Genomic DNA, 25,350 nt, shown 5'->3' with positions numbered 1-25,350 from the left:
ACGAAGCTGGATTAGCCAGTTAACTGCTACAGAGTGAAGCTTTCACGACGGTAAGTGTTTAAATTGTGCCTGTTTCATAAAGTTTGCCGTTTATTCTTCACTCCCGCACCGACAAACTGAGGAAGTGAGGCTTAGCAGCGATGAAGAGTGTGACCCCGGGCAGGGGCGTGCACCGGCAAGGCTGGGGGTGGAGTGAAGTGAAACAGAGCGTTTTCGCGGGACGCAGTAAATACGAGGAAACGAGCCGCGAGATACGCAAATCTAAAAAGCTTTCAGCGCGGAAAATCCTGTGTTGCTGCTCTGGAGGGGCCAGATATCAAATACAAAAGCCCGAAAATTAGTATAATAGGTGACCTTTAACTCTTTTTAAAGAGGGACCAATCTCGCAGGGTTAGTCAAGCACTCAGTTTGGTGCCCTTAGTGGCCTGGTGCACTCCCGTTTTGTTGTGTGAATTTGCAGCGTTTCTCTCTTGCAGCACGTTTGCAGCGCAATTTGCAGCTCTCGGTCACCATACTGAACCAAAAGAAATAAAAACCTAAAATATAAAGAAAAAATATCTGTGGTATCATCCACCCGCGTCAGTCGGCAATAAAAATCAGTGCAGCTCCTGTTCAAGGTTCAAAATTTTAAAAAGAAAAATTAAAAAAAAGAAAAGGAACCACATTATCATATTTTTTCCAACTGGGCTGAAATCTTTGATCACAATAAATGTCACCTGCAAAGTTCCGGCCCGACAAAACCAGTCAGCAGCTGCTGAATGATTCTATTCTTTTTATCTTTCTTCAGGATTTTTTCACTTTTCCAGTGACAAAGACTTGTGGAAAAAAAAAGAAAATGAAGGCCCTTTTTCTCACTTCTGTAAGGCTAAAACTGCAAAAGTGCACAGATTTCAGTGCCAGCAGCTTTTCTCGCCTGCAGCCGCTAAACAACACACACGCAACTCAAACGATCAACAACAAGGACTTATTTTTCTTTTTTCTTCTCCTCCTCTCCAATTAATGGCCTCCTCGCCATCACACACACACACACACACACACACACACACACACTCACACACACACACACACACACACACACACAACAAAGTATTTATTGGGCCGTCTTCTCTCCCTCCATCTGGCGCCTCTCTGTATTTTTAACCGGCGGAGATAAAAAGCTCCTCCCACCTGTTTATTCTGGCTGAACAGGAAGTGCTGGGAACGGAGCGCCGCGGGGGGTGTCGCACTTATAACTTAAAGATGGTTACAAAAAAAAGGGCCACCTGGAACTTAATCTTTTAACAGGAACGATAAAGAAACTTGTAATCTGTCCACCATAAAAACTAAAGAGGGAAACATAAAGAAAACTGGGCCGAGATGATAATATAATATAGGATAATATGCCTGCATTGTTTATTATCAAATAAAGCCTGCTGCTGCGTCTCTGCTAGGCAGAAAACCCGTGGAACTAATCTTATAAAATGTGACAGACAGACACTTGCAAGTTGACTGGATTTCTTTTGTGAACTACTTCCATAATCTTTGAACCCTCCATGATTCAATTCTTCTTGTTCTGGAGTCCTTGAATGCAGCATTCCGATTAATCACATTAGTGTCCGGAGTTAACTCGCGATTAATTGCAAATTAAGTGCAAATTTTTACCCTGCTCTATATGTAACTTAACAAGATATTCTCATTCTCATAATTTCATATTGTAAAAAAATTGGAGAGGGCAATAATAATGTCTTTGTGGAAATATCCTAGTTTTTTATGCTCCGAACCATTAAGGTTTACAGATAAAAGAATTCCTGTTTACTTGCATGCAAGATTGGCTATTTTTGTCTCTGTGTGTGAGTGTGTGTGTGTGTGTGTATGTGTGTGTGTTTGTTTGTTTCATCTCTCTCGCACTCTGATATGAGATACTGACAAATATAGCATACACAAATATGATCGCGTTTGTCAATGATCGCGGTGCTTTATTTTGAAAATTAACTGGAGTGCGTTTCTTTGAGTGATTTCCTGTCCAACTTGACGCGGACCGCTCGCGGCTTGCGCAAAACAGACCAGACGCCGAAACGATTGCTGCACATCACTTCGAGTCTGGTTTGAGCGACACCATTGGTTAACAACGGCGGCGAAAGGAAGAGGACTCTGTTCCGCTGCTATTCCCAGTCATCGGATTTTTGCGGGTTTTTTTCCTTACTATTTTCTAGTGGGGAAACTCGCTGTGGCGCTGTGCCTTCAGTCCAACACAGAGGAGCTGCACTCTCACTTCTAATTATTTCTAACTTGCTAGGACTGGCACACGCTCGCGTGATGCAGTGAGATTCTCAGACCGTCGCCGCAATCCAAATTGGCGACACCCACTCAACAGTAAATAAACTTTACGGATTATTACTATTCGAGTTAGATACATCTCAAAAACAAATTCCTGCTAAGAAGCCTGGAGGTCGAGGAGAACTTGGAGGATCTTGAAAAATATATTGACGACATCTTCAAGTGAAGAATCATGGGGAAGACGAGCAAGGCTCCAACGCCAACGCTGTCTTCCAAGCGAGGCCGTCCTGAAGACTCTCCCAGAGCAATTTCACCTCCCAGTGACTCCTCGATCGACATATTAGAGTCAATCGAACAAAGACGTTCCAGTTTTGATGCAAGATTAAATTTTATGGAAGTTCGCCACAAACATTTCCAGGCAATGTGCGACTCGCTCGAATTCAGCCAGCAGCATGTTGTCTGCTCTTTAGTCGCAGAAAACAATGTTGTTCTGCAAGAGTCAGTTAAATCTCCCATTGAGGGAATGAACCAACTCTCAAAAGCCAATAAAAATTTAAAAGAAGCAGTGTTAGACCTCCAGGCACGCAGCATGAGAGACAACCTGTTTTTCTGAGGGATCCCTGAACAGGCGAAAGAAAACCAGGAGAAGACGGTTTCGGACTTCCTCGTGAAGCACCTAAAACCTCTTACGGAGACCATTAAGAACATCGCCTTTCACCGGGTACATCTTCTGGGAGGGAAGAAGCTTGACAACAACCGGCCGAGACCCATCCTGGTGAAATTCGAACACTTCAAGCAGAAGGTGCTGGTAAAGAGTCCTTGCCGGGAATTCAGAGGAGCCGACTTTGGAGTGAAAGACCAATTCCCAAAGGAGATTGTGGATTGACGAAAAGTCCTCTTCCCCGATCCAGAAAAAGTTCCTTGACGGAGGCTCCAGAGCGGTTGTCGCAATAGACAAATGTTATGTTAACAGTCAGTTATACCGCGACCGCGAGTCAACCCTGTGGCCTTATCAACCCTCTTCTCCACAGGCTTATGCCACAACAGGTAAATATTAACAACAAGTAAGCGCCATATGAGTACAGGTATGTTTTTCCTGCCTAGAACTGATCCCCCTTCCACCCAACACTAACGTCTTTGTTCTCTCTCTTCTTTTCTCTCTGGTAACAGTGATCACCACGTCATATTGCAGTCATATTTGGCACAAATTATGCATGTGTAGCATAATTGTGGCATAAACACTGTTCCTGTTTTTTTTGTGGTTTGTGGTGTGTGAGAGTGAATGGGTGAGCAGGGTGCAGTTACCCACTTCTACCAGTGGAGGTCGCGTTCGCCCCGGGGAATAACGCTAGAGAGGAAGTCTCTCAAAAGTAGCGGAAATTAACGTGTGTGTTGTCTGTTGTGCTTCCACAGGTGAGAAGGGGAAAATGGTTGACAATAAGAGCAAATGTATGTGTGGCTGTTTCGTAATTGAAGTCTGAGATCGAGAGTATGTGAGTTAAATTTACGTTTTGAATGTATCGTCTCCGAGTGATTTCCTAGCGAAGAGGAAACAACGGCGGCTAGCCCGTTGCTAGGTTACCAGGAGGCGGGGTTGACGCTCGAGTCCGTTCGGTTACGTTAGTGTTCGTTTAACGTTATGGCATGTTTATTTAATAGAAATGTGAAGATTTAAATGTACACGAGTAAGATTGAACGTGGGGAAACAACATGATTAATAAGTTCAAGTCGAGTATGGATCCATTTTGTAAAAAGTGGATAACGCTAGAGAGGAAGTCTCTCAAGTGGCGCGTGAGAACTATGTGGAGCGAACCGCAGTAGCGGAAATTAACGTGTGTTGTGTGTTGTGCTTCCACAGAGCGTCCGAGGAAAACCAAAATAAAAGCTTCAAAAGAAACAAATAAAAACAAAAAATAAATGTGTAGTGCGGGTGTCTTCGCAACATTACCACGCTACACATGTGCACGCAAAAACAACACACACACACACACAAAATACTTTAGGTATATATAGCAAGCATGTTCTCACTTAAGTTTGTCACTTGGAATGTGCAGTGGGGAATATGCACCAGGGATAAAAAATTAAAAATTCTTGGCCATCTGAATTTTCGTGGAGCTGACATTGCCCTACTACAGGAAACCCACTTAAAAAAAAAAAAAAAAACAACAGAACAAAATCTAAAATCGGCTTATTTTCCAAGCTAGCGAGCTACAACTCGAAACAGAGAGGTGTCGCTATCTTGATCAATAAGAGACCAAATTTCAATTTAAACAGTACTATATGTGACCCTAATAGAAGATATATAATAACTAACACTAAAATTGACAATAAAGATGACTGCATTGCCAGTATTTATGGCCCTAATGTGGATGGTCCCTCCTTCTATCATTGTTTCTTCTTGTCACTCTCTGCACATGTAAACACAACAGTCATAGTAGGAGGAGATTTCAACGTACTGTTAAACTCTCATTTAAACTCTGCTAGCCAACGCCACTCATTAGCTGCAGACACACTAAAACAGTATATGAGTGATTTTGGTTTATCAGACCCTTGGCGTTCAAATCACCCGACTCATAGAGAATACACCTTTTTCTCACCTGTTCACCACTCATACTCACCCTTAGACTACATTATCACCAGCAGCTCACTCTTGGCAGACATCTTTAATGCTCATATCCACTCCATACACCAGCCTCTATCCACATCTCCGCAAAGGCACCTAGCTCACTCGACTTTGAACTGGAGGCTGAATACGTCATTACTCATAGACCCAGATTTTATAATTTTTTTTTTTAACAGGGAGTGGACAATATTTTTAGAAATTAATGACTTACCTGAAACTCCAGTACAAGTTCTCTGGGAAACAGCTAAAGCAGTAATGCGAGGCAAAATAATATTTATTCATGTCAGGAACAAGCTTTGGAGTCTGAATTTGTAGCGAACCGACTAAAGTCAAACAGAGAAAGAGCAACAATCTCCTCCATCAAAAATCTGGACGGCACCCTAACCACCATTCAGAAGGAATTAACAAATGCTTCAGGGGTTTTTACAAAAACTTATGATCCTTCAATAATAATCCCACACAAGCCTCCAGAGATAGTTTTCTTAATAATATCGTGCTACCAAAATGAAACCAGGAACTGGCAACTACAATGGACGTAGATCTCACCTTGGCGGGGGTTTGGAGAAGGCTTGACACGAATGCCATTAAATAAGGCCCCAGGACCGGATGGCTTCCAATTACAATTTTATAAGGTACTTTGGCCAACTATCGGCCCTATTTATTATAGAATGGCTGGAGAGATCCTAAATACTGGACTTCTCTGTTCAAACATGAACTCTGCTATCGTCAGCCTTGTGCTCAAGCCTAATAAAGACCCATCGCTTCGGTCTAGCTACCATTATTAATCAATACTAACCTTAAAATTATTTGTAAAGCCATAGCTAGACGACTAGAAAAAATGACTTCATATATAATTTATCCTGACCAGACAGGGGGAGCTGCTGCTCCGGGCCTCTTCCTGACCGACTTTGCGGGGAGCGGGCCGTGCTCGGGGTCCCTCCGGGGTCGTTGCCTGGCGTGGGGGGGGGGGGGGGGGGGGGCGGCCTCGGCAGTTGCACCAACCAGCAGCTAACTTTCAGTGACGCACTCATACACACCCACACGCACACAACCCCACATGCACACGCATTCACACACACACACACACGGGGATACACACAGAGGTACACTCACACACCCATACACGCACGTCTGTACAGTGTACACTCATGCACACGTACACATTTGCATAGTTCATTGTCTTACTTATTTATGGTTATCTTATTTTTTTGTAATTGTATTACAATAATTCTTAATAAGTAATTTTTATTGGAATAATAATGACTTATGACTCGTATTTGAATTACTCCATTATTGGATAATCAACAATGCAAATCTTTTTTTTCCCCACAATACTTGTATATTGTTGCCATTTCCTCTCACTATCCCTCTCGGTCCCCTCTCTCTTCCCTCACTTGCCCCTCACTTCCATTCCTTTTCTACTTTCTTTTTCACTCCCTATTCCTCCCTCAGTCAGTCATCGCCAGAATATCACTCATCCATAAAAATATAATAAAACCACTCAACAGATAGTTTCTGAACTGACCCATGTGATTCACACCCTACGGGTCACAAGCTCTCCCTTTGAGAATAAAATCTGTCAGCCATCATAAGACATTCAGACACACTTCTGCTTGTCATTATGGCCAGACAAGAAGAAGAAGAAGAAGAAGAAGAAGAAGAAGAAGAAGACAAGAAGAAGCAGAAAAACGTTTTCAGAGAGTCTTTAAAATTTTACTCAGTCCCAATTGTTTGTCTTGAAATATTTGCCAGAGATTTTTTTTGTGTGGAAATAAAAGTGCACTTCGAGACTTGAGACTGACTTTTAGCACGATACAGAAACATAACAAATGCACGAGGGGTCCAGAAAACTTTTTTTTCCTCCACCATTGTATTCTTCTTCATTTATTCTTCTTCATCATGTGCAACCGTGCCAAGGATTGTGCACCAGGCCCCAGTCTCCCTGACGCACACCTGCAACCTTGTAAAATTGCAAAGTCAAGCCGACAAAAAAACAAACAAAAAAAAACCCCTATGAAACCTTCTAGAAGGAGCCTGAATATTAAAGCCCCTGACACAGCAGGAGTGGAGCGTCCGTCCAGATTAGATTCCAGCAGCTTGCTGCCTTATTTTCACCAATTAGCTCACTGGGATCATGGGAGTTCGGCAGCAGCTCTGCATTAGCACGGCGGCGGTGGCGGCTTCGGCTAATGAAACTCTCTGATCTTGACGGTAGAGAGCAAAAAAGAAAAAAAAATCCAGATGAACTGGATGAAAGACACATGATTGTCTGTCACTGCAGAGGCCTGATGAGACGCCTAGGAAGGTGCGCCTCCTGCCAGCAGAGGGTGTCTAGATGGAATGGATGGGCGGGGAGGCACAATGTGTGTGTGTGTGTGTGTGTGTGTGTGTGTCTGTGCAATCGGGGGTGGGGAGGTACGGTTGGGGGGGCGGAGCAGCCCGACAAGCAAGGACAGTGATAGAGACACACTCGTACAGGCGGCTGTAATCATCCGTCATCACTTCTCAGGTCATAATCTGCCCATTAGTCCCTGACGGGGGAGTGGAAACGCTCAATCTGGACCTGATCAGGGTGCCGCTCAGGGAACCTGGGCAACCCGAGGGGGCAGGGAGAGAGAGAGTGAGGAGAGAGAGAGAGAGAGAGAGAGAGAGAGAAAGAGCCTTGGCAACACGGAGAACCACAACATCTTTGGTGTTGTGAGTAGGAGGGCTGATATTGATGTTGGGATGTTGATTCTTGTGTCAGTTTATTTGACCTGAAGCAATGTTTTTTAGTTGTTTTTTTTTTTTGATCTGCGCTGGTTTCTGAGCTTTACGTTTCGGTTAACGTAACAGGAATAAACAAAATCACAAACAAAAACAACAACAACACACAAAAAAAACTAAAACGAAAGGTCAAATCTTCCACTGTTCCACAAAATGTAAAGTGGCATCATTGTGTTTTTCTGCAGAATCAGAAATCAGCTCAACACCCAGCCCCCACTTGCTTCTGATTGTTAGAGAATATAAAGTTTGGCATCAACTTATCATCTCTACTGCAGGCTAAATATATTGTGTCTGGATAGGCTAGCAAGTTAACAATAATTACCTAGTATGGTCGGCTACCATGCCTGCTAGCTAATATATGTATCATCAACATCATCACTGGCAAACAGTACAGTTTAGGACTGCACAACACTCACGACAGCCTCACTGGAAGATTTTTCCGAGTTACTTGGCTGCAGCTGCACTGAAGTCAGAATTAAAAAAAAAAAAAAAAAAAAACGTCTGCAGGGGGCTAAATGTGTGAGTGGCTCGGATCGCTTTCCTTCTTGCAGAGGACGTGTCACGTCCACACTCAAGGACGGGGCTTCTATGCATGCCAGGAAGCCTGCGACTGAGTGAACCAATCTGGCTGAAGGGTTTGGCGCTGCATGCTAACAACTTGGTGGATCTTAATGTAAATTTACATGGAGCACATGGAGTTCAGACCTCGGGGTGAAAGAAGCTGCAGCCAAGGTGGGGGGAGAGGAGAGGAGGGGGAAAAGTGTGTTGATCACGTTGTGTTACTTTGAGATGCGCGTTAGCCGAGTTTAGCAAGAATTAGCTAGATTAGCATCTAATCTCTTCCTGCCAGTTTCCTTGAACCTGCTCAAAAACGTTTTAATTCAGTTTCTTATTTTTTCTTTCTTATTCTTATTTCCCCCCCCCCCCTTCCCTCCCAAGAAGTCTAATAAAATAGCATTTGGAAAAATAACATTGATACCTTTGAGCTTGTTTTGGACATCCAGGGCAATGTCCAGGGGGTAGAAGGGCAGCACGGGGTCATTCAGCAGGCGGAGGATGGCTTCAGCCGTTATCTGAGAGGAACAAAAAAAAAAAAAAAAAACATATCAGAAACTCGTATCGGACCAACAAAAGCCACAATTCCCTTTGCGAGATTGTAAAGAGGACGGACGACCTTGGTTTTTAAAAGCTCGCTTCGATCTCCACTGTTGGTGTAGGTGAAGATTAAAGAGAAATTATGTTGGGTTTTTTTCCCTCACCGGTTTGAAAAACATCGTCCGCGGAGACTCTTCTGGAGTGGAGTTCGAGGTTCACTCTTTCATTCATATGCACAACACTGTACCAGCCATCACTAACTTGTAACTGCTTGTAGTTATCGAGACAGGAAGTGTGGGAGACTGTAGCACAACGAAGTAACACATCTAGGATTTAAAACGCGGGCACCGATCGATGGTCTTCCGCATCGCATTTGAAAGGCTCAAATTCCCAGAGTTTAGACCTGTTCACACTTTAGTTTGTAACAAAGCTGAGAGCTCCTTTTGCAAATGTTCTCATTTAACTGGCGGAATAGATACAACTGTTGAACAGGAACGCAAGGCATAGCAGCTGTCTGCAATAAGACACAATAAATGTGAATTAGTGTCGGCCAGTGTGTGATGTGACTCAGTCAATCAAGTTTTGTTTCAATTGTACAGCGCTAAATCACGACCACAGGTGTCTCAAAGCTCTTTGCACAATTTGGAGAGAACCAACAAGCTCGGACGGACGGCGGGCAGGAAAAACTCCCCTGTAAGGAAGAAACCTGGAACAGAGCAGGACTCTAGAGGGAGCTCTTCTGCTTTGACAGGTTGGGGTGAAAAGGAAATACAAAAAACGTAGAGAAAGAGAGAGAGAGAGAGGGGGGGGGGAGAGAGGGAGAGAGAGAGAGAGAGTCAGAGTGGCAGACAAGACAGAGTGAGTTGCAGGGTGAACAACTAAATACAATGCCCTCACAATATAAATATAAATATGTATATAAATAGGTGTTTCAAATATAGAAAGACATATATATGTTTGTGTGCATATGGATATAATTGAATGTTATTGTATAATTATACCTAAAATTACCATACATTTTAAATAAACTTAGATGTACAGTACAATAGATTTTTTTTTTTTTTTTGGTCCATATAGAAAGTATCGACTTCCTGCAGCCACTTCCTGATTTTGTCACAACATCAACAACAAAAGGAAGCCAGTTGTTGTTATTGTTGTTCTGGAGCAGCTTGAAGGAATCGACGGACGGCGTTGTCAGAATTTAAAAATCTCGGCCGTCTCTCTGTCTCTCCCTCTCTCTCTTTCTCTCTGTCTCCCTCGTCAATGGATCTCCCTTCCCGTCGTCCCCGTCATCCGACGCCACCACCCTGCGATAGTGGCTCGGAAAAAAAAAAGAAAAAAAAAAGTCCGACGGCGCTCTGATGTGCCGCCTTGTCACCGTCACGGGAATCAATCTGGCGGCGGCGGCGGCGAGATTAGAGCATCGATCGGCGGCCGGTGAGTAACGGAGCAGCAGCAGGCGTACGTCAAAGCAGCGTAACGTGGCGGGACACAAACGGCCCGTTGATTTCTTATTTATGGCCTCATTTCTGGAGCGTCTCTTTCCCGGGCCTGCTGGGAGGGAGGTGGCGGCGGCGGCGGCGGGTGGAGAGATAATGATGGAGGAAGAAAGAAAGACTGGAAAAAAGAAAGGAAGATGGAACACAACAGGAAGTGGACGACAATCACCGGTGAAGAAAGAAAGGGGACAGCGGGAGTGGAGCAGAAGACGGAACAAAAGCGGCGCGTTTGCCAACACGACTGCCGCGCCACCGGAGGGCGCCAGACTTACACGAGAGACACTGAGCGATAATGCGTCGCGTTAAGTCAGTCTGAAGTGTGTATGAGCAGTGTCCCGAGTGTAAAATCTGAAATGAGGGCGAGCTCTGGGACTCAAGACTAGCTTAAAAATATACATCTGGTGGCGACTCTGCTTGGTTTCGGCGCTCTGACGTTCTCGTTAGCTCCGGTGCTCGTACTAGCTGCTACGTGTTTTGCATTGAGGTGGTGCCGGAGGCTTGAATAACTGCGGTGGAACGAAAACTCGTTGTGCCTCCGTTTGCACACAACAGCGCTCTCATCCTCCCGCTTGCTACTCAGTGCGTTGCTATCCATTTGGCAGGAAACTCTGCTCGTGCAATGTACGTTCCGTGTTGTCTAGAGTATATAATAAAATGCGAATCAACGCGATAACGTCCCGACCCTAATATATATGAAAAAACAACAACTTTATGTTCATAAATTGTCAGGCACAGTTCGATGGAGAGAAGTTTTAACTAGAGCTGTCAGTCGATTAAAAAAATTAATCTGATTAATCGCATGGTTTTCCATCGTTAACTCACGATTAATCGCAAATTAATCGCATATTTTCTTATCTGCTCTAAATCTACCGTAAACTGATATTTTTCCATTTTTTTGAATAACCATATCAACATGGGAGTAGGCAAATACTTGCTTTCTGCAAATGGAGCATGTTTATTCGTGTTGGAGCAATGACAAGAACTACTAGCAAAACAAAAGATGCACAGGGTAAAAATAATAATTATAAACTCAAGCCCAACAAAGATCAGATGGGCATAACTCTAACATTACATAGTAATGATTACTAGTACTAACAAAATTAGTATATTTCACTTTTCAACTTAAACTATTCATCCCCTTTTTTCAGCAGCCATTAACACAAAAGGACGACACTTATGCATTGCATCAAACTGTGATGCACAAATTAAATTAAATTAAATCAAATTAAATCAAAACAATAAATAAAGTGTGAATTAAATAGGGGGCAGTGCAATACAATAATGACGTATAGACACCGGAGGCGATACGAATGACATCGCGCAGACCCTCGTCCTCCACGACATTAATTGGCCTGCAAGCCGTAGCCACACCCATTTAGCCACCGCTGTTGAAAGTTGGCGTGTGGTGGACGCGGCCAGTGGTCTCCGTGCCACACCATCCAACGTGGTTTGCTTTACCTTAGAAGGGGGCGGAGGGCTCTCCGCATCAAGTGATACGTAAGACCGCTGGTACTTCTGTGGAAACTAAATACAGCGCTACAGTAAATGCACATCACTTTTGTCCTCTCAGGACTGCCATCTGGCAGGGGTTTTGAAGTGGAACTTTCCATTTCACAATTGACGCCTTATCCACGTTAGTCCTTCCTAGTGCTCATCTACGCTCAGTGTCTTTTTCTTTTTTTGTTGTGTCTACAAGCCGGCTGCAAGCGCGTGACCGTGTGCTGTGAATCAATTCATTTCCCGTTTCCACAATCTACGGAGCGGCCAAAGGTTCAAAAAGCACCGTGTGCGTTAATCGCGCGATAAAAAAAATTGTTGGCGATAAAGCGGCGTTGAGTTAACGTGTTAATGACGTGTTACCTTTGACACCCTTAGTTTTAACACAAATATAAAACACTGGTGCCGCGCTATGCATCTGGGCATTTTATTTCCCCCCTGAACCGGCTGCTCTCCTATTGGACGCGCCAAGATGTCATCGCAGGGCGTTGATGCCAGGTCTGCGCCTGCTTGCGTCAGACCGCGTCAAAAACGCATTCAGTGTGTAAGCACCATTACAGCCTCAGGCACTGCTGACCGGCGTCGTCCCCGCTATAGATCACCAGTGTTTGATCAATCACTCCTGCTAGCTAGCTGCTGCTGTTAGCTGTTAGCTAGCTAGCTACTGTTCTGCTCTCAGTAGCCTGAGTGGCCTTAAAGCTGCTTTTCGTTGTTTTAGGACATCAAATTCAAAATGGTTTCCAAACAACGCTTATGTTCTCATTGACATAGCAAGTGATAGAGCGCCCCCACCTGGCCTGGTATAGCACTACATAAATCAGGTTACCTTCCCAGCACAATCCTGCGAGCTTCCTGCTGTTCTCTTCTTCTTCTTCTTCTTCTATTTTTGTGTTAATAAAAATGTGCATAATTTCCAGTTTGTTTTGTTCAAATAAAATGTGGTTGTAAAAATAATAATTGTTCATCTTCTTCTCCTCCAACAACATCTACTTTGGTCTCTTTGGCGGCATCCGCTGGCGATGTGTGATGGGGCAAGTTCACGAACCCATCCAGATGGGGGCGCTGGAGCAATTTCAGAAACTACACAGCGTCGCTTTCATTGACACACGATGGCCTTGTACTGCCCTCCATTGGGGTGAGTGGTGAACTGCGATAAAATCTGCAACAAAACCGTGTGCGAGTTCATAAGTCGTATTTCTAACACAAAAGTGAAACTAGCTTAGCGGAACTTATAGCAACGCCAAGACACTGATAACTTTAAGAAACCTATAACTTTATATAGTACTTTATAATACTGTATAATTCATGTCGAAGTCATGACCGGCATATGGACAAGTACTACACACACACACACACACACACACACACACACATGCAGTGTTTCAGAGAATAAATAAAGGAAAAAAGTTGTTGAAATGTCACTTTAACATTTGTCCAGTCGGAGTCGTGGTTGCATACATTTTTAATATGCTGACATTACGGAAGGACACACAACCTGCTCTCGCTCGCGACATTTTGGCCAAAATTATTTCTTTTTTACACTCTGAAAACGTGCCCACCTGCCCACTTCACTTCTTCGTTTTCTGTTTCCTTCTCGCAGATGCCCCCCCGACACACACACACACACATACACACACATACACACACCCGTCTAAGTTGGTGGAGGGAAAGCGGCTGCGTGCTGCTTTTTTAAAAGTCAGAGTTGGCACCTGTGGGCGGAGGCGATGGTGCTCTGTGATCCGGCGCTAACAGATCCTCGTCTAACCACTTCCCGTTACCCCTGGCGAAAGGAAACAGAAGTCTGCTGCTTCCTCTGCCAGCTCGGCCTCATCAGTTGAGAGGAGCAGAGTTCTGGTTAGGAGAATTGTGCTTCTGCCCAGTGTGTGGCGCCAGAGATATTAATTTTTCTTTGGCAATAAGTCGATAAAGTAGCTGCAATGCCTACATTACTGTACTAATTGTAATTCAGTGGGTGGGCAAACTTTTTGACTGGTGGGCCATTATGGGTTCTAAAATGCGACAGAGGCGCTGGAGCAGAAGGAGATGGATCCAGTGTGTCGGTGTCCCACCTCATAGGAGAGAAAAATATATTATGGGATATGTAGGAAACATGCTTTAATGTCAATTGAAAATGAACAACAGCGTTCAGCTCTTTAATGAAATGACTCTGAAAACACTGAAGAAAAATGAATGAAATGCAGTTATGTGATTACTTAGTTATCGTTGTACTTAGTATTATTGTTAATATCATTTCTTTAAATTCGTCGGGCCGGATTACAAATCGCAACGGGCCACATATGGCCCCTGGGCCATAGTTTGCCCATGCCTGGTCTAATTGTACTGTATTTATTTAATGCTTTCAGTGACCTTGTGACAGATGGGTCACACAACAGGTGTGAATTAGAGAACAAGGGAATCTTCACAAACATAAATATTCACCGTCAATGCACATCAGCTTGGTTCTGCTGTCCTTCTGTTACGGGATTACATTTCATTTCCTGCTTTGAGTGTCTCGCTTCCACCAACAACAACAGAACCCTGGCTGCCAACGTTTTGATCTATGTTAAAGAAAAAAAAACAAAACGCTGACACAGATACGACTTGAGATGCTGCAGTGTGAAACTTTGATAACTTCTGCTCCGCACCACAGAGCTGCAATTCTGACAAATTCAGCTGCACTTTCGCGCTCCTGATGTTACATCCTGGAGATACCCTGAAGATGTGTGTTTTTTTTTTTTTTTTTTTTTTCAATGATGAGGTGTGAAGTAAAAGTATGCACAGTGACGCTGCCGAAAGTTGAGAGAACAAACAAAGGTGGACGAAAGTTGAAGAGGTTTTTTTTTGTGTGAAAATCTGAAAAAATGTTTGTCCTTGGCAGCCGCTCGATTCTCCGTACTTCAGAGCACCAGGAAAAGTGTCCGAGCACCGTTTCTCGACTGCTCCTCATGAGAGAATTTTAAAAATATAACTTTTTTTCGCTTTTACGAGGCGGTGACGTGAGAGAAAAAAAAGAGTGCGTCAAAGAGTAAACGTCACAGACAAACCGATTCTCTCCACGAGAGGGGAAAAAGTATCACCACACAAAGGCCAGAAAGAAAATTAAAAATAAAATCCCTGAGTTTTCTTCACATCTTTGCAGCAAATATCCAGAAATCCAGCAATCCATCGCTGTCAGTCAAAGACCAGCCAGAGACACTTGATGAAGATTTCAAACAAAATCCACCAGGGGGTTCAAACACAGAAAGAGTGACGAGGATGTGGATACGCAGAAACGTAAAAAAAACAAAAAAATAAATAAATAAATAAAAAAACAAAAACAGAACAAGAACGTTCTAACTCTCTCTCTCAGCTGGAAGTGGACGACGCGTTGACTGATAGGCTCTTCAAACAGCAGGGGGCGCTCCCGCCACACACTGGCTGCTTTCAGCCCCTCCCCCGCCCCCCATCACCTTGACACACGCAGGTCGAATGGGGGGGTTAGCTCCCCGCGCTCGCCGGGCAGCTAATGTCACCTCTCGAAATAAAGGTGGAGGAGGCGGAGTCATCACACCACCACCTCCTCCTCCTCCTCTTCCTCGGGCACAGATGGGAGGGAGTTGGAGGGGTAAGGGAGGTGGGGGGGCAGCAGGTAACGTAGATGCTTCGCTCGCTGCTCGGTCTCAGTGAAGTGCTAATTCTGTCTGAGGCTGCGATCTCATTCACCGGTTGGAGGCTGCCGCTGCCGCTGCCGCTGCTGCCGTCGCCGCTGCCGCACCGCAGCTGGTTTTTCCCCCGGAGGCTGCCGTGGAGAGACGTAGAGAATCTCCTCTGATTCAGGACGCCCAGTTCTCTGGGCCAAAATAGGCCTCATGAATAACGCATGCGGTGAGCAGCAGCAGCAGCAGCAGCAGCAGCAGCAGCCTTATGTAACGGCGGCGCATACAGCCGGTGCGATGGAGGGGGGGGGACTTAGGTGAGGGGCGCTCGCTTTGTCTTTCCAAGTTGTGCATAAACAAACGGCGAAGAACACAACAAGGTCCGCTGGGACGGAGGGAGCGACTTAAAAAACAAAAAAACAAAAACTATTTTATGTGGGTGAGGGGAAAAAAAATTAGAAAAAATATTCCGACATCATTCCCTGGAGGTCACCTGGGGTCACGTCACCCTGTCTGCCCCGGCGCAGCGACTTGAAATCAACAGAGGAGCAGGTTAGCCACATCAGCTAGCGTGCTAACAGAGCCATTACCATGCTACGGTAGCGTGGTAGCACACACGAGCTAGCTAGCGTGTTCGTCTTGTGTCTGCTTGCTAGCCTATGCCGACACACTTGCTGTTTAGCTGCAGTGGAAATGATGAGATGATGCTAGTTCTCCTGTGACAGCCACCAGGAAAAGGCCACGCCCCTCCTTGCTTCTGATTGGCCAAGGACACTGTGTGCACAATACTATGTGTTTTTTATTCTCACCCCCCACTTCTTCTGCTTCTGCTACTCATTCAAGGTGAAACGCAATCCGGCGGTAAAGATGAGACTTTATCATAGGTAACCTTGGCGGCCAATCAGAACGTGCCACTGTACACGTATGCTATGTTAGCTGTGTTTGGATAAACAATTCTCTGATGTTTTAGTGATGAGGCTACAGCTTTTCCTCCTCCTCTTTTTCTTCTTCTTCTCTTTCTTCTTCTTCTCCTCCTCCTCCTCCTTGGGGTTTTGGCCTTAATAAATGGTTTAACTAATTAAATCTTCATAGATTATGAATCATTTACGGGTTTGAATGGCAACAGAAACCCTTCAGGCGATCATCACTACCGCCAACACGTGCCTCCAAAGCTTCTTTTTTTTTGTTACACCGGCCTTTGACCTTTGCAATAGTTTCTCTGTTAGCTGGTGAGGGTGGAGGAAAAGTCACACACACGGTGTACCACACAGTACGTATGGAGGCAAACATCCTGTTATCTTCCAGCAGCCTGCAAGAGAATACCCCCCCTTCCACTCTCTCCGACTCACACACACACACACACACACACACAAACTATTAGCGGTTGCGGCTCCTATTAAAAGGATCTGTGGGTCTTAAAATCTCCTCACAATCCAGCAGAATTCTGCTTGGATTAGAAGCAACGCGTGGGTTCTGGACCAGCACCAGCTTCCTTCCACTACATCTTTATTTCACGCCATATGCCCTTCCTCCTCCTCCTCCTCGTCCTCTCGTGACGAAGAACGCCTCGGAGAAAACAAAATAATAGTTTTTAAAAATCCTGACAACTTCAAGTAAATAGTTCAGAAGAGAGAAAAACTTTGTGCTTGAGAGTTTATTAATGGAGGATTCCACAAGTGTGTGAGTATGTTGCTGTGTCTCAATTCAGGGTCTGCATCCTTGAAGTACGCATTTTGAAAGGAAGTTGCGTCATAGCACTGCGCGAAGGCTTGTCCCAATTCCCAAGGGTGCTTAGGACGCTCAAAATGCGTACTAAGAATGCGCATTTGTGTTAGCCGATTCCAAGGATGCACCGCTACTATCCTTCGCGTACTTGGGTATCCCATGATGCTTTGCGTGCTGCTGCAAAGCATTGTGGGATCCTGGAAAGTCAGCTGAAATTAGCGGCATGTACTGGCAAAGACACTTCATAGAAATTTAAGTATTGAAATTTCACATAAAATATGCAGTTTTAACATCGGGTGTTTATTTATGTGAATATCGAACGGCATCGTTAGATGGCGAACCAATGGTTAGCTTGATGCTATAAAAACGTCACTTCCGGGGTTGGCCAGCCGGAACGAATGCTGAAGGCTAGACCGTCCCAAGTGGTTACCGGGGAGGCGGGGTTTGGTCCGTCCTTCTAGGCTGGGTACTCGAAGAACGCTTTTCTTCAGACGGAGGACACTCGATCTGAAGGGTGCAGACCCTGAATTGAGAGACACAGCATGTGTGTGTGTGTGTGTGTGTGTGTGTGTGTGTGTCTTGATTTCCAGTGCATGAAATAAAATCAAAGCAGAAAAAGGCTCATCCTCCCAGACACACTTGAAATGATCAACATGAATAAATCATGCAACAATTTCCAATAACGAGCAGGAACTATTAGAGTGACGCTAGGGAGGAAGAAGAGGAATGGAGGGATGGAAGCTAAATGGATGGATGAGGGATGGATGAATGGATGGTGGATTATCGATGATGATGATGATGATGATGATGATGATGATGATGATGATGATGGATGGATGATGGATGAGGGATGGGTTATGGATGAGAGATAGATGAATGGATGGTGGATTATCGATGATGATGATGATGATGATGATGATGATGATGATGATGATGATGATGGAATGATGATGATGATGATGATGATGATGATGATGATGATGATGATGGAATGATGATGATGATGATGATGATGATGATGATGATGGATGGATGGGTGATGATGATGGATGAATAATGACAGATAGATGATGATGGATGATTGATGGATGGATTATGGATGGAGTGATGATGGATGTATGATGGATGGATGGATGAATGGTGGATGGATGGATGGTGGAGGAATGGATGGATGCTGATGGATGAGTGATGATGGATGGATGCAGGGATGGGTGGCTAGAAAGATAATGGATGGATGGATGAGTGATGGATGGATGCTGATGGATGGATGGAGGGATGGGTGGCTAGAAAGATAATGGATGGATGGATGAGTGATGGATGGATGCTGATGGATGGATGGAGGGATGGGTGGCTGGAAAGATAATGGATGGATGGATGGATGATGGATGGATGCTGTGAAAGTATGGAATCATCCTTCATCCTCCCAGCACCCCATTGGGCAGTGTCTCCACTGGCTCCGCCCCCTCAGGTCGTGTTGGGTCACAGACTCTCAGACTTGCCGCTGATCCACACCAGCAATGTGACTGCAGCAGCAGATGGTCACAGCTGTGTATGTGTGTGTGTGTGTGTGTGTGTGTGAGATGATGATGACGCTGCTGCAGCTCCCAGTGTGTTGGCGGAGGGAAAAACGCCTCTGTTAGACTGCGAAGCTCGGAGACAAAATTCTCACCTCTCTTAAAAAAAATCAACATCAAACGAAGATAAAAACCAGACGCAAGTTGAATTACCTCTGAAGTGGATCGCAGGAAGAAGATACAGACGATTTTTACAAAGCTGACAGACGGCCAGAACAAACAAGGACGTCTGATGAGGTTGTTATTTTTTTTAAATAAAATGTTTTGCCCTTTTTTTTTTTTTTATCGCATAAACATGAAACTTTAAAGGAGATAAAATAGATAAAAGACTTTACATAGACCATCCAGGCCTGGTAGAGGCACTGTGGGGGGAAAGTGGCTGCGGCTCGGAGCTGAAAACCAACGTTCAATCCGGTTGAATTTATTCCCCCCCCCAAAAAAAAAATGGTTCCACCGCTGCTTCTCCCTTCTTTTTACAATGGCAACCTCACGCACACTGGAACACAAACATCCTGACATTTTGAGAGAGCGCAGATTACATTTCTGTAGTGGGTCTTTTGTTATTGTTATTATTATTATTATTATTATTATTATTATTATTATTATTATTATTATGTTTTTGTGTGATTGAATGCCGTGAAAACAGGTTGCCGCCGTGCCCTTCAGCAAGTCAGGAAGTCTCTCGGCCTCAGGGCTGTTTGCTCGACGGTGTTGCCGTGTTTAAACACCCGTCCCACCGGATGTCTGGATGTGTCCACGTCAGCGGGAAACAACAGATATTTTATTTATTTATTTATTTATTCCCCCTCTCCTCCCCTGAACAAATCAGCCCACGCGTGAATCCTGGCAGAGTTCACACACTGACGTGTGTGTATGCGTGTGTGCGTGAGAGAGAGGGAGAGAGAGAGAGAGAGAGAGAGAGAGCGAGAGAGAGAGGGAGTGAGAGAGAGAAATAAACTGTCAGAAGCTGCAGAGGGCAGAGTGAGACAAGCGAAAATGGAAATTTCCACGTCACCGCTGTGAAGGAGTGAAGGAGTCTGTGTGATACATAAAGGTCGAGAAAGGTCAAACTGCAGGAAGACAAAGAGGCAGGAAATAAGGAGCGGCATTTCAAATTAACAGCTGAGAGAGGGGGTGTGGGGGGTGGGTGAGGGGGGGCAGATAAGAAGGAGGGAAAATTATGCAGGAGGAGTGAACGAGAAGCGGGAATGATAAAGAAGCGGGAAGAGGAAGAGAAAAATAAGAGCAGCAGTGAGTGTGAGGAGGCGGACGGACATCAGAGGGCACCGCTGAAAGAATCCCAAACTACCTCCTGCTCCCAGGAACCATATGGCGCCGCCACCGCTAACTCAAAGAGCCGGGCGGGAATCAATGGGAGCGCAGCTACGTCGCTGCCGCCAACAAAAAACGAGAGAAGAGAAAATAAAATAAAAGAATAAAAAAGGCAGAGAATACGACAGGTTATTTTTTATTTCTTTAATTTTTTTTTTTTTGGTTGTCCCAGATTTGGAAATGATGAGAACATTAGACAACATAAACCTCCCGTCTGTTCATTTGTTCGCATTAACGCTTGTCACGCCGTGTTCTCGCTGCTGCTTCGTTGTGCAGGAAAATAAAGAAAAACGGGAAAAGAGAGGGAGAAAAAGGAATGACTCGCTGACATCACCAGTGCTTCACTCTGGGTTAACAAAATTACTCCGCTGCCGTCTGCCACTGCTGGTGTTCACAAGTAACATGGTGTGCTGCTGCAATGTGTTTCTCACAAAACAAAACCAAAAAACTGATTGGTCTGCTCTAATGTCACCTTCTCACCTGCAGTGATGCTGCTTTGCATTGTGTCGCAGGTCGACAAGGTGACACGCAAGACACACAATGCGTGTGTCTGTGTGTGTGTCGCGCGCACACACACACACACACACACACACACACACACACACACACACATACACGAAAAGAGGGACAAGACCATGTCGTCCATCCGACCAACCAGCTTTTAACCAACCAGCGCCTGTTGCCGGGCAGAACACATCCAGGCTCTTAGTTGGCAGCAAAAAATACTCTTAACAAAATGTGCTGCTTCACTTAAAATAAGAGAAAGAAGCGAGAAGTAAACCTGTTAACTTCTCTTCCCACTGCGACTACTTCATTCTCCCATAGCGGGACAATAAAGCTCATCTCATCTCATCTCGTCTCGTCTCGTCTCGTCTCATGTCATTTGGTCTCGTCTCATCTATTCTCGACCAAGATAAACTTGGAAGAAAAGGCACAAAAAAAATGCGGCCATGAAATAAACACCAGCCACGAGACTCCTGAAGCTCCTCCAGCTCCATCGATCGGGTTCACAGCCCACACAAGGTGTCTGCGAAAACACTCTTCTATCAAGGACTCCATTAAAGAAAAAAAAAAAGTATGTATATATACATATGTATATATATATATATATATATATACACGTATACATATATATATATACTGTATATCAGCGCGGACACCAGGGGGAGGAGCTTCAGGAGGAGGAGGACCAGGAATAGGAGGAGTTTCAGGAGGAGGGGGAGGACATTCAGGAGGAGAAGGAGGAGGAGGACCAGGAACAGGAGGAGGAGCTCCAGGAGTACGAGGACCTTCAGGAGGAGGAGGACCAGGAAGAGGAGGAGTTTCAAGAGGGGGAGGAGCTCCAGGAGGTGGAGGTGGAGCTTCAGGGGGGGGGAGGAGGAGAACCATGGGGAGGAGTTTCAGGAGAAGGAGGAGGAGGAGCTTTGGGAGGAGGAGAAGCTCCAGGAATAGAAGGAGGATGAGTTTCAAGAGGGGGAGGAGCTCCAGGAGGAGGCGGAGTTTCCTGGACAGGGAGGTGTTCAGCCGTTTTGACGAACTGGTGGATCTTTTAAAAAAACAAACAAAAAAGTGTCTCCACCTGCTGTGACAGTGTGTGTGTGTGTGTGTGTGTGTGTGTGTGTGTGAGAGAGAGAGTGTGCTCGTCAAACACGTCCGTCAGCTCTGCTTTCACTGGGTTTGACGGGCCGAGATCAGGGGTGAGCGCACGCGCGCGTGCACACACGCACACACACACACACTCTGGTGTCTCCAGGGGAAGCTGGATTGTCTCATGTTTATCTTTAATCCCTGACAAACACAATGAACCAATCAGCTCCTCCTGCCACCGCCTGTCAATCATCATCATCACCTCCGAGCAGAGGTCCCTGACTGGAAGCACACACACACACACACACACTGACTCAGCTCTGTGTGTCTGAGGCCACGCCCCCTCTCCACCTCCTCCATTAGCAGCCAAACACGTTTTCATGTCGTGTCAGAGTCAATCATCGCTAAACGGCTTCATCAAACTCTCTTCTGTGCATTAATAAAAAAAAAAAAAAATCTAATAAATAAAACTCAGTTTCACATCAGACACGATTGTGCGTTTCAAACACGTAATTTTCTGACCGTGAACATGAGTGAGTGCTCTTCAGTCAGAGAGCTCTCTCTCTCTCTCTCTCTCTCTCTCTAGCCGAGGACAGCACCCACGCTCGCTCGGCCGCGGCGGCGTTCAGAAGTGGGGAAATATGAAGCCAGCACTCGGATGAGCCGAGCAGCGACTTAATCATCACAACCTGATGGATGAGAGAAGGAGGGGGGAGGAGCTTTGGGGGAGCAGTGGTGGGGGGAGGTGCAGGAGGGGGGGAGTGGACAAGCGAAGAGCAGTTAGCGGAGATTTACAGGAGGAGGATCCGTGTGACAGATCCCTCCTCCTCCTCTCCCTCCTCTTCATCCTCTCTCTACTCCCCCTCCTCCTCTATCCCCCTTCCATTCCTCCCCCTTCTCTCTCCTCTTCCCCATCTCCCCCCTCAGTCTCCTGCCGTATTCCCGCCTCCTCTTCCTCCTTGTCCTCCTCCTCCTCCTCCCGCTTTGCAGGTGATGTAGTAGCGTCTCGCCGCCGCGTGTCAGCAGGTGTCAGCAAATGTTGTTGTGGAAAGTAATGATGATGATGATGAAGACAATGCCGACGCCAACGATGTAAACGGGTCAGCTGACTGACTGGAGCATCGTTCATCCAAAGGTCAACAACACACCCTGTCAGCCCAGACTGCTGGCTGGTCCCACTCCTGTCCACTAGGTGTCAGTAATGCGCCCTCCAGAAGCCTGCAGGGAGGGACAGTCCCGTCGCACACGTCTCAATGCCCCGACTATTTATGTCCCGTCTATTTTTAGGACAATACTTTCACAATACTGTCGACAAATCTAGTATTAGCTCACTTAAACTGAACTGTTTCCTCAGGAGAGAAAAAAAAAAATCTCTGCAGACGCCACCGTTCTCCTGCCTCTGGGACCGAGATCACGAGGCAACGCCACTGGGGTTGTCGCTCTGTCTCAGTGGCAGTGGGTGCTGGTGGACGGAGTCTAACTGAAGCCTGGCCAAGTAGGGAGCGACAATCAAACTGACCAAACTGTCGCGTCTTCTTCTTCTGTGGTGATGGCAGTTTGGAAGAAGAAGAAGACGAAGAAGAAGAAGAAGAAGAAGAAGAAGAAGAAGAAGAAGAAGAAGAAGGAGATGGAAAAGAAGAAGAAGCCTTATTTTTTGGGTCAACGCTGAAAAGAAATTGCCAACTGACTTCCTGCTTCCTCCAGGAAACAGAAGATTGGACGAGTGAGATTTTAACAGCGTTTCAAAAGGTCGTCCAGATATTAATTCGGGTCCAGATGTTAGTCTGCCCCCAGGTGTATTCGCTTGTGATTTGCTCGTGATTGGTCGGAGGTTCCCGATGCGTCTCTCTCCGCACGCCAGCTTTGTAGTAAACCAGCGGAAAAGGGAAGCAAAGTCACGACAAATTAAAAAGGGGAATAAGCGCAAAACGACTCGTCATCTGGTTGGCGAGGAGCGGAGTGTGAAATATGTTGTGACACAAATTTTTCAGAAGAGAGGCGGAAAAAAACCCCACTTAAAAGTGTGTGTGTGTGTGTGTGTGTGTGTGTGTGTGTGTGTGTGTGTGTGTGTGTGTGCGTGCGTGCGTGCGTGCGTGTCTTTAAAATAACTGTTTGCTCGGGCTGCAGACTCTAAATATATGGAGACAGCTGCCTGGAATTCAAATGGAATTTGATGCAACCAAATGAATATTAAATTAGCTTTAAGTCGCAGTGGCCAGCAAGATTTTCTTTTCTTTTTTTTCTTTTTAAAGTCTGTTAGGCATTGATTCATCTTCGAGCAAAGAGTTGCTGCCATCTAGAATGCGTAAAATCAAACAAACAAAAGATTTGATGTGTCGAACAGACTGGAAGTTTCAAAAAAAAAATTCTTATTTTTTCCCCTCTCATCTGTCTAGATGGCCAGTGCTCATTTTCAGCATCTGGAGACACAGCAGCACCTTTGGTTGAATTTCCACCCAGCAGCAGCAGCAGCAGCAGCAGCAGTAGCAGCAGGTGGCTGGCTACATGGAGGCGTCTGTGATCGACTAAATGGCCTCCCCACTCTCCGCATTCCCACCCGCCTCATCAGACCTGGAAAAAGCCAAAGCAACTATTGCCAGCCTCAAACAAGACATCTCGAAACTCTCAGCAGAACTGAAAATCGGACTTACTCACCGCTTGCATGAACGTTGCCCTCAGTCAGTCCCGGCGGATTACCCCCCCCATCAGCCTCCCTCAACGACACACTTCCCTGGGATCCCACCAGCCCTGGAGCAAAACCGTTGTCCGCAGTAGGCCAAAGATCCATCACGGCGATGGCTCCTCGGTCCGCATCGCCGCGACAAATCGTACGGCACCGTCGCCTGGATCAGGTGAACAACCTCGGCACCATCACCGCTGCCACCCTGGGCGAAACGCCGACTGGCGGTAACGCAGCCGCCCCCTCCAGCTTGCTAGCTGCCTGGACACCCGACCATGGCTCGCCCGATGCCCTGGGCCTTTCTGCTACGGCCGCAAAATCTGGGCCGGTATCTTCCACAAGTCCGGCCACCTCCCGGTCGCCGCTGGACGTGGGTGTGAAGACCACCTCCCTGCCGACGTACAACGGCCCCCGGACACCACCCGACGCTAGCGGAGGGGACTCCTCCCCGCCGGCCGACGGTGGCGCCTGGACTACATCTACCGGTGAGCACCTAGCCAAGCCTTCCAAAAATTGGAGACCACGATTTGGCTACCTAAAGGAAGCAGTCCGCCGCCACTCCGCTGGTCGCTTCGAGACACGCAGGCTGGAGGATCCCTCACCGCCGCGCCCAGGTCACGCCGCTAACATCCAGCCGCAAAACGGGACCGAACCTGGAAAGCCGGAGGTGGCCCGCCGACACATCCCCGACATTCCAACCGCAGACTCTATTCAACATTCCTCCGATAGCGCGTCAACTGGCCCACCACACGCACCGCTCTTCCCGCCGACCACAGCCATCATCGGTGACTCCACGATCAGAGGTATCCGCTTTTTTAACGCCATCGCTCTCCCTTTTCCGGGCGCCACATTGGCCGACATCACAGAAAAAATACCCTCCCTTCTCCGCACACTCCCCTCCTCAGTCCACCACATCATCCTCCATGTCGGCGCAAACGACACCACTCACTATCAGTCCAATAAAACCAAATAAGATTTTTAAAAACTTTTAATGTCCGTGACTGACTGTGGTAAGGCAATTTTTTATCAGCGGACCCTTGCCTACTGTCCTTACGCGCAAGGACCGCCGCACCCGTCTCCT

General features: G+C 46.0%; 1 protein-coding gene across 1 annotated transcript in view; it reads right to left on the bottom strand.

Moving 5' to 3' along the window:
- The window catches only part of naaladl2 (N-acetylated alpha-linked acidic dipeptidase like 2), a 258,758-nt gene that overhangs the window by 14,484 nt on the left and 218,924 nt on the right, over positions 1 to 25,350 (bottom strand). The window contains exon 15 of the mRNA XM_076019958.1: positions 8,625 to 8,718. Coding sequence (XP_075876073.1) covers positions 8,625 to 8,718 — 94 coding nt within the window. The remainder of the gene's footprint in view (positions 1 to 8,624; positions 8,719 to 25,350) is intronic.

Source organism: Nelusetta ayraudi, unplaced genomic scaffold (assembly GCF_046127955.1).
Source record: "Nelusetta ayraudi isolate G7.1 ecotype Tasmania unplaced genomic scaffold, CSIRO-AGI_Nayr_v1 ptg000001l, whole genome shotgun sequence".
In the NCBI taxonomy this organism is placed as follows: Eukaryota; Metazoa; Chordata; class Actinopteri; order Tetraodontiformes; family Monacanthidae; genus Nelusetta; species Nelusetta ayraudi.
The sequence above is the reverse complement of the archived record's forward strand: the minus strand, read 5'-3'. Positions and strand labels throughout refer to the sequence as shown.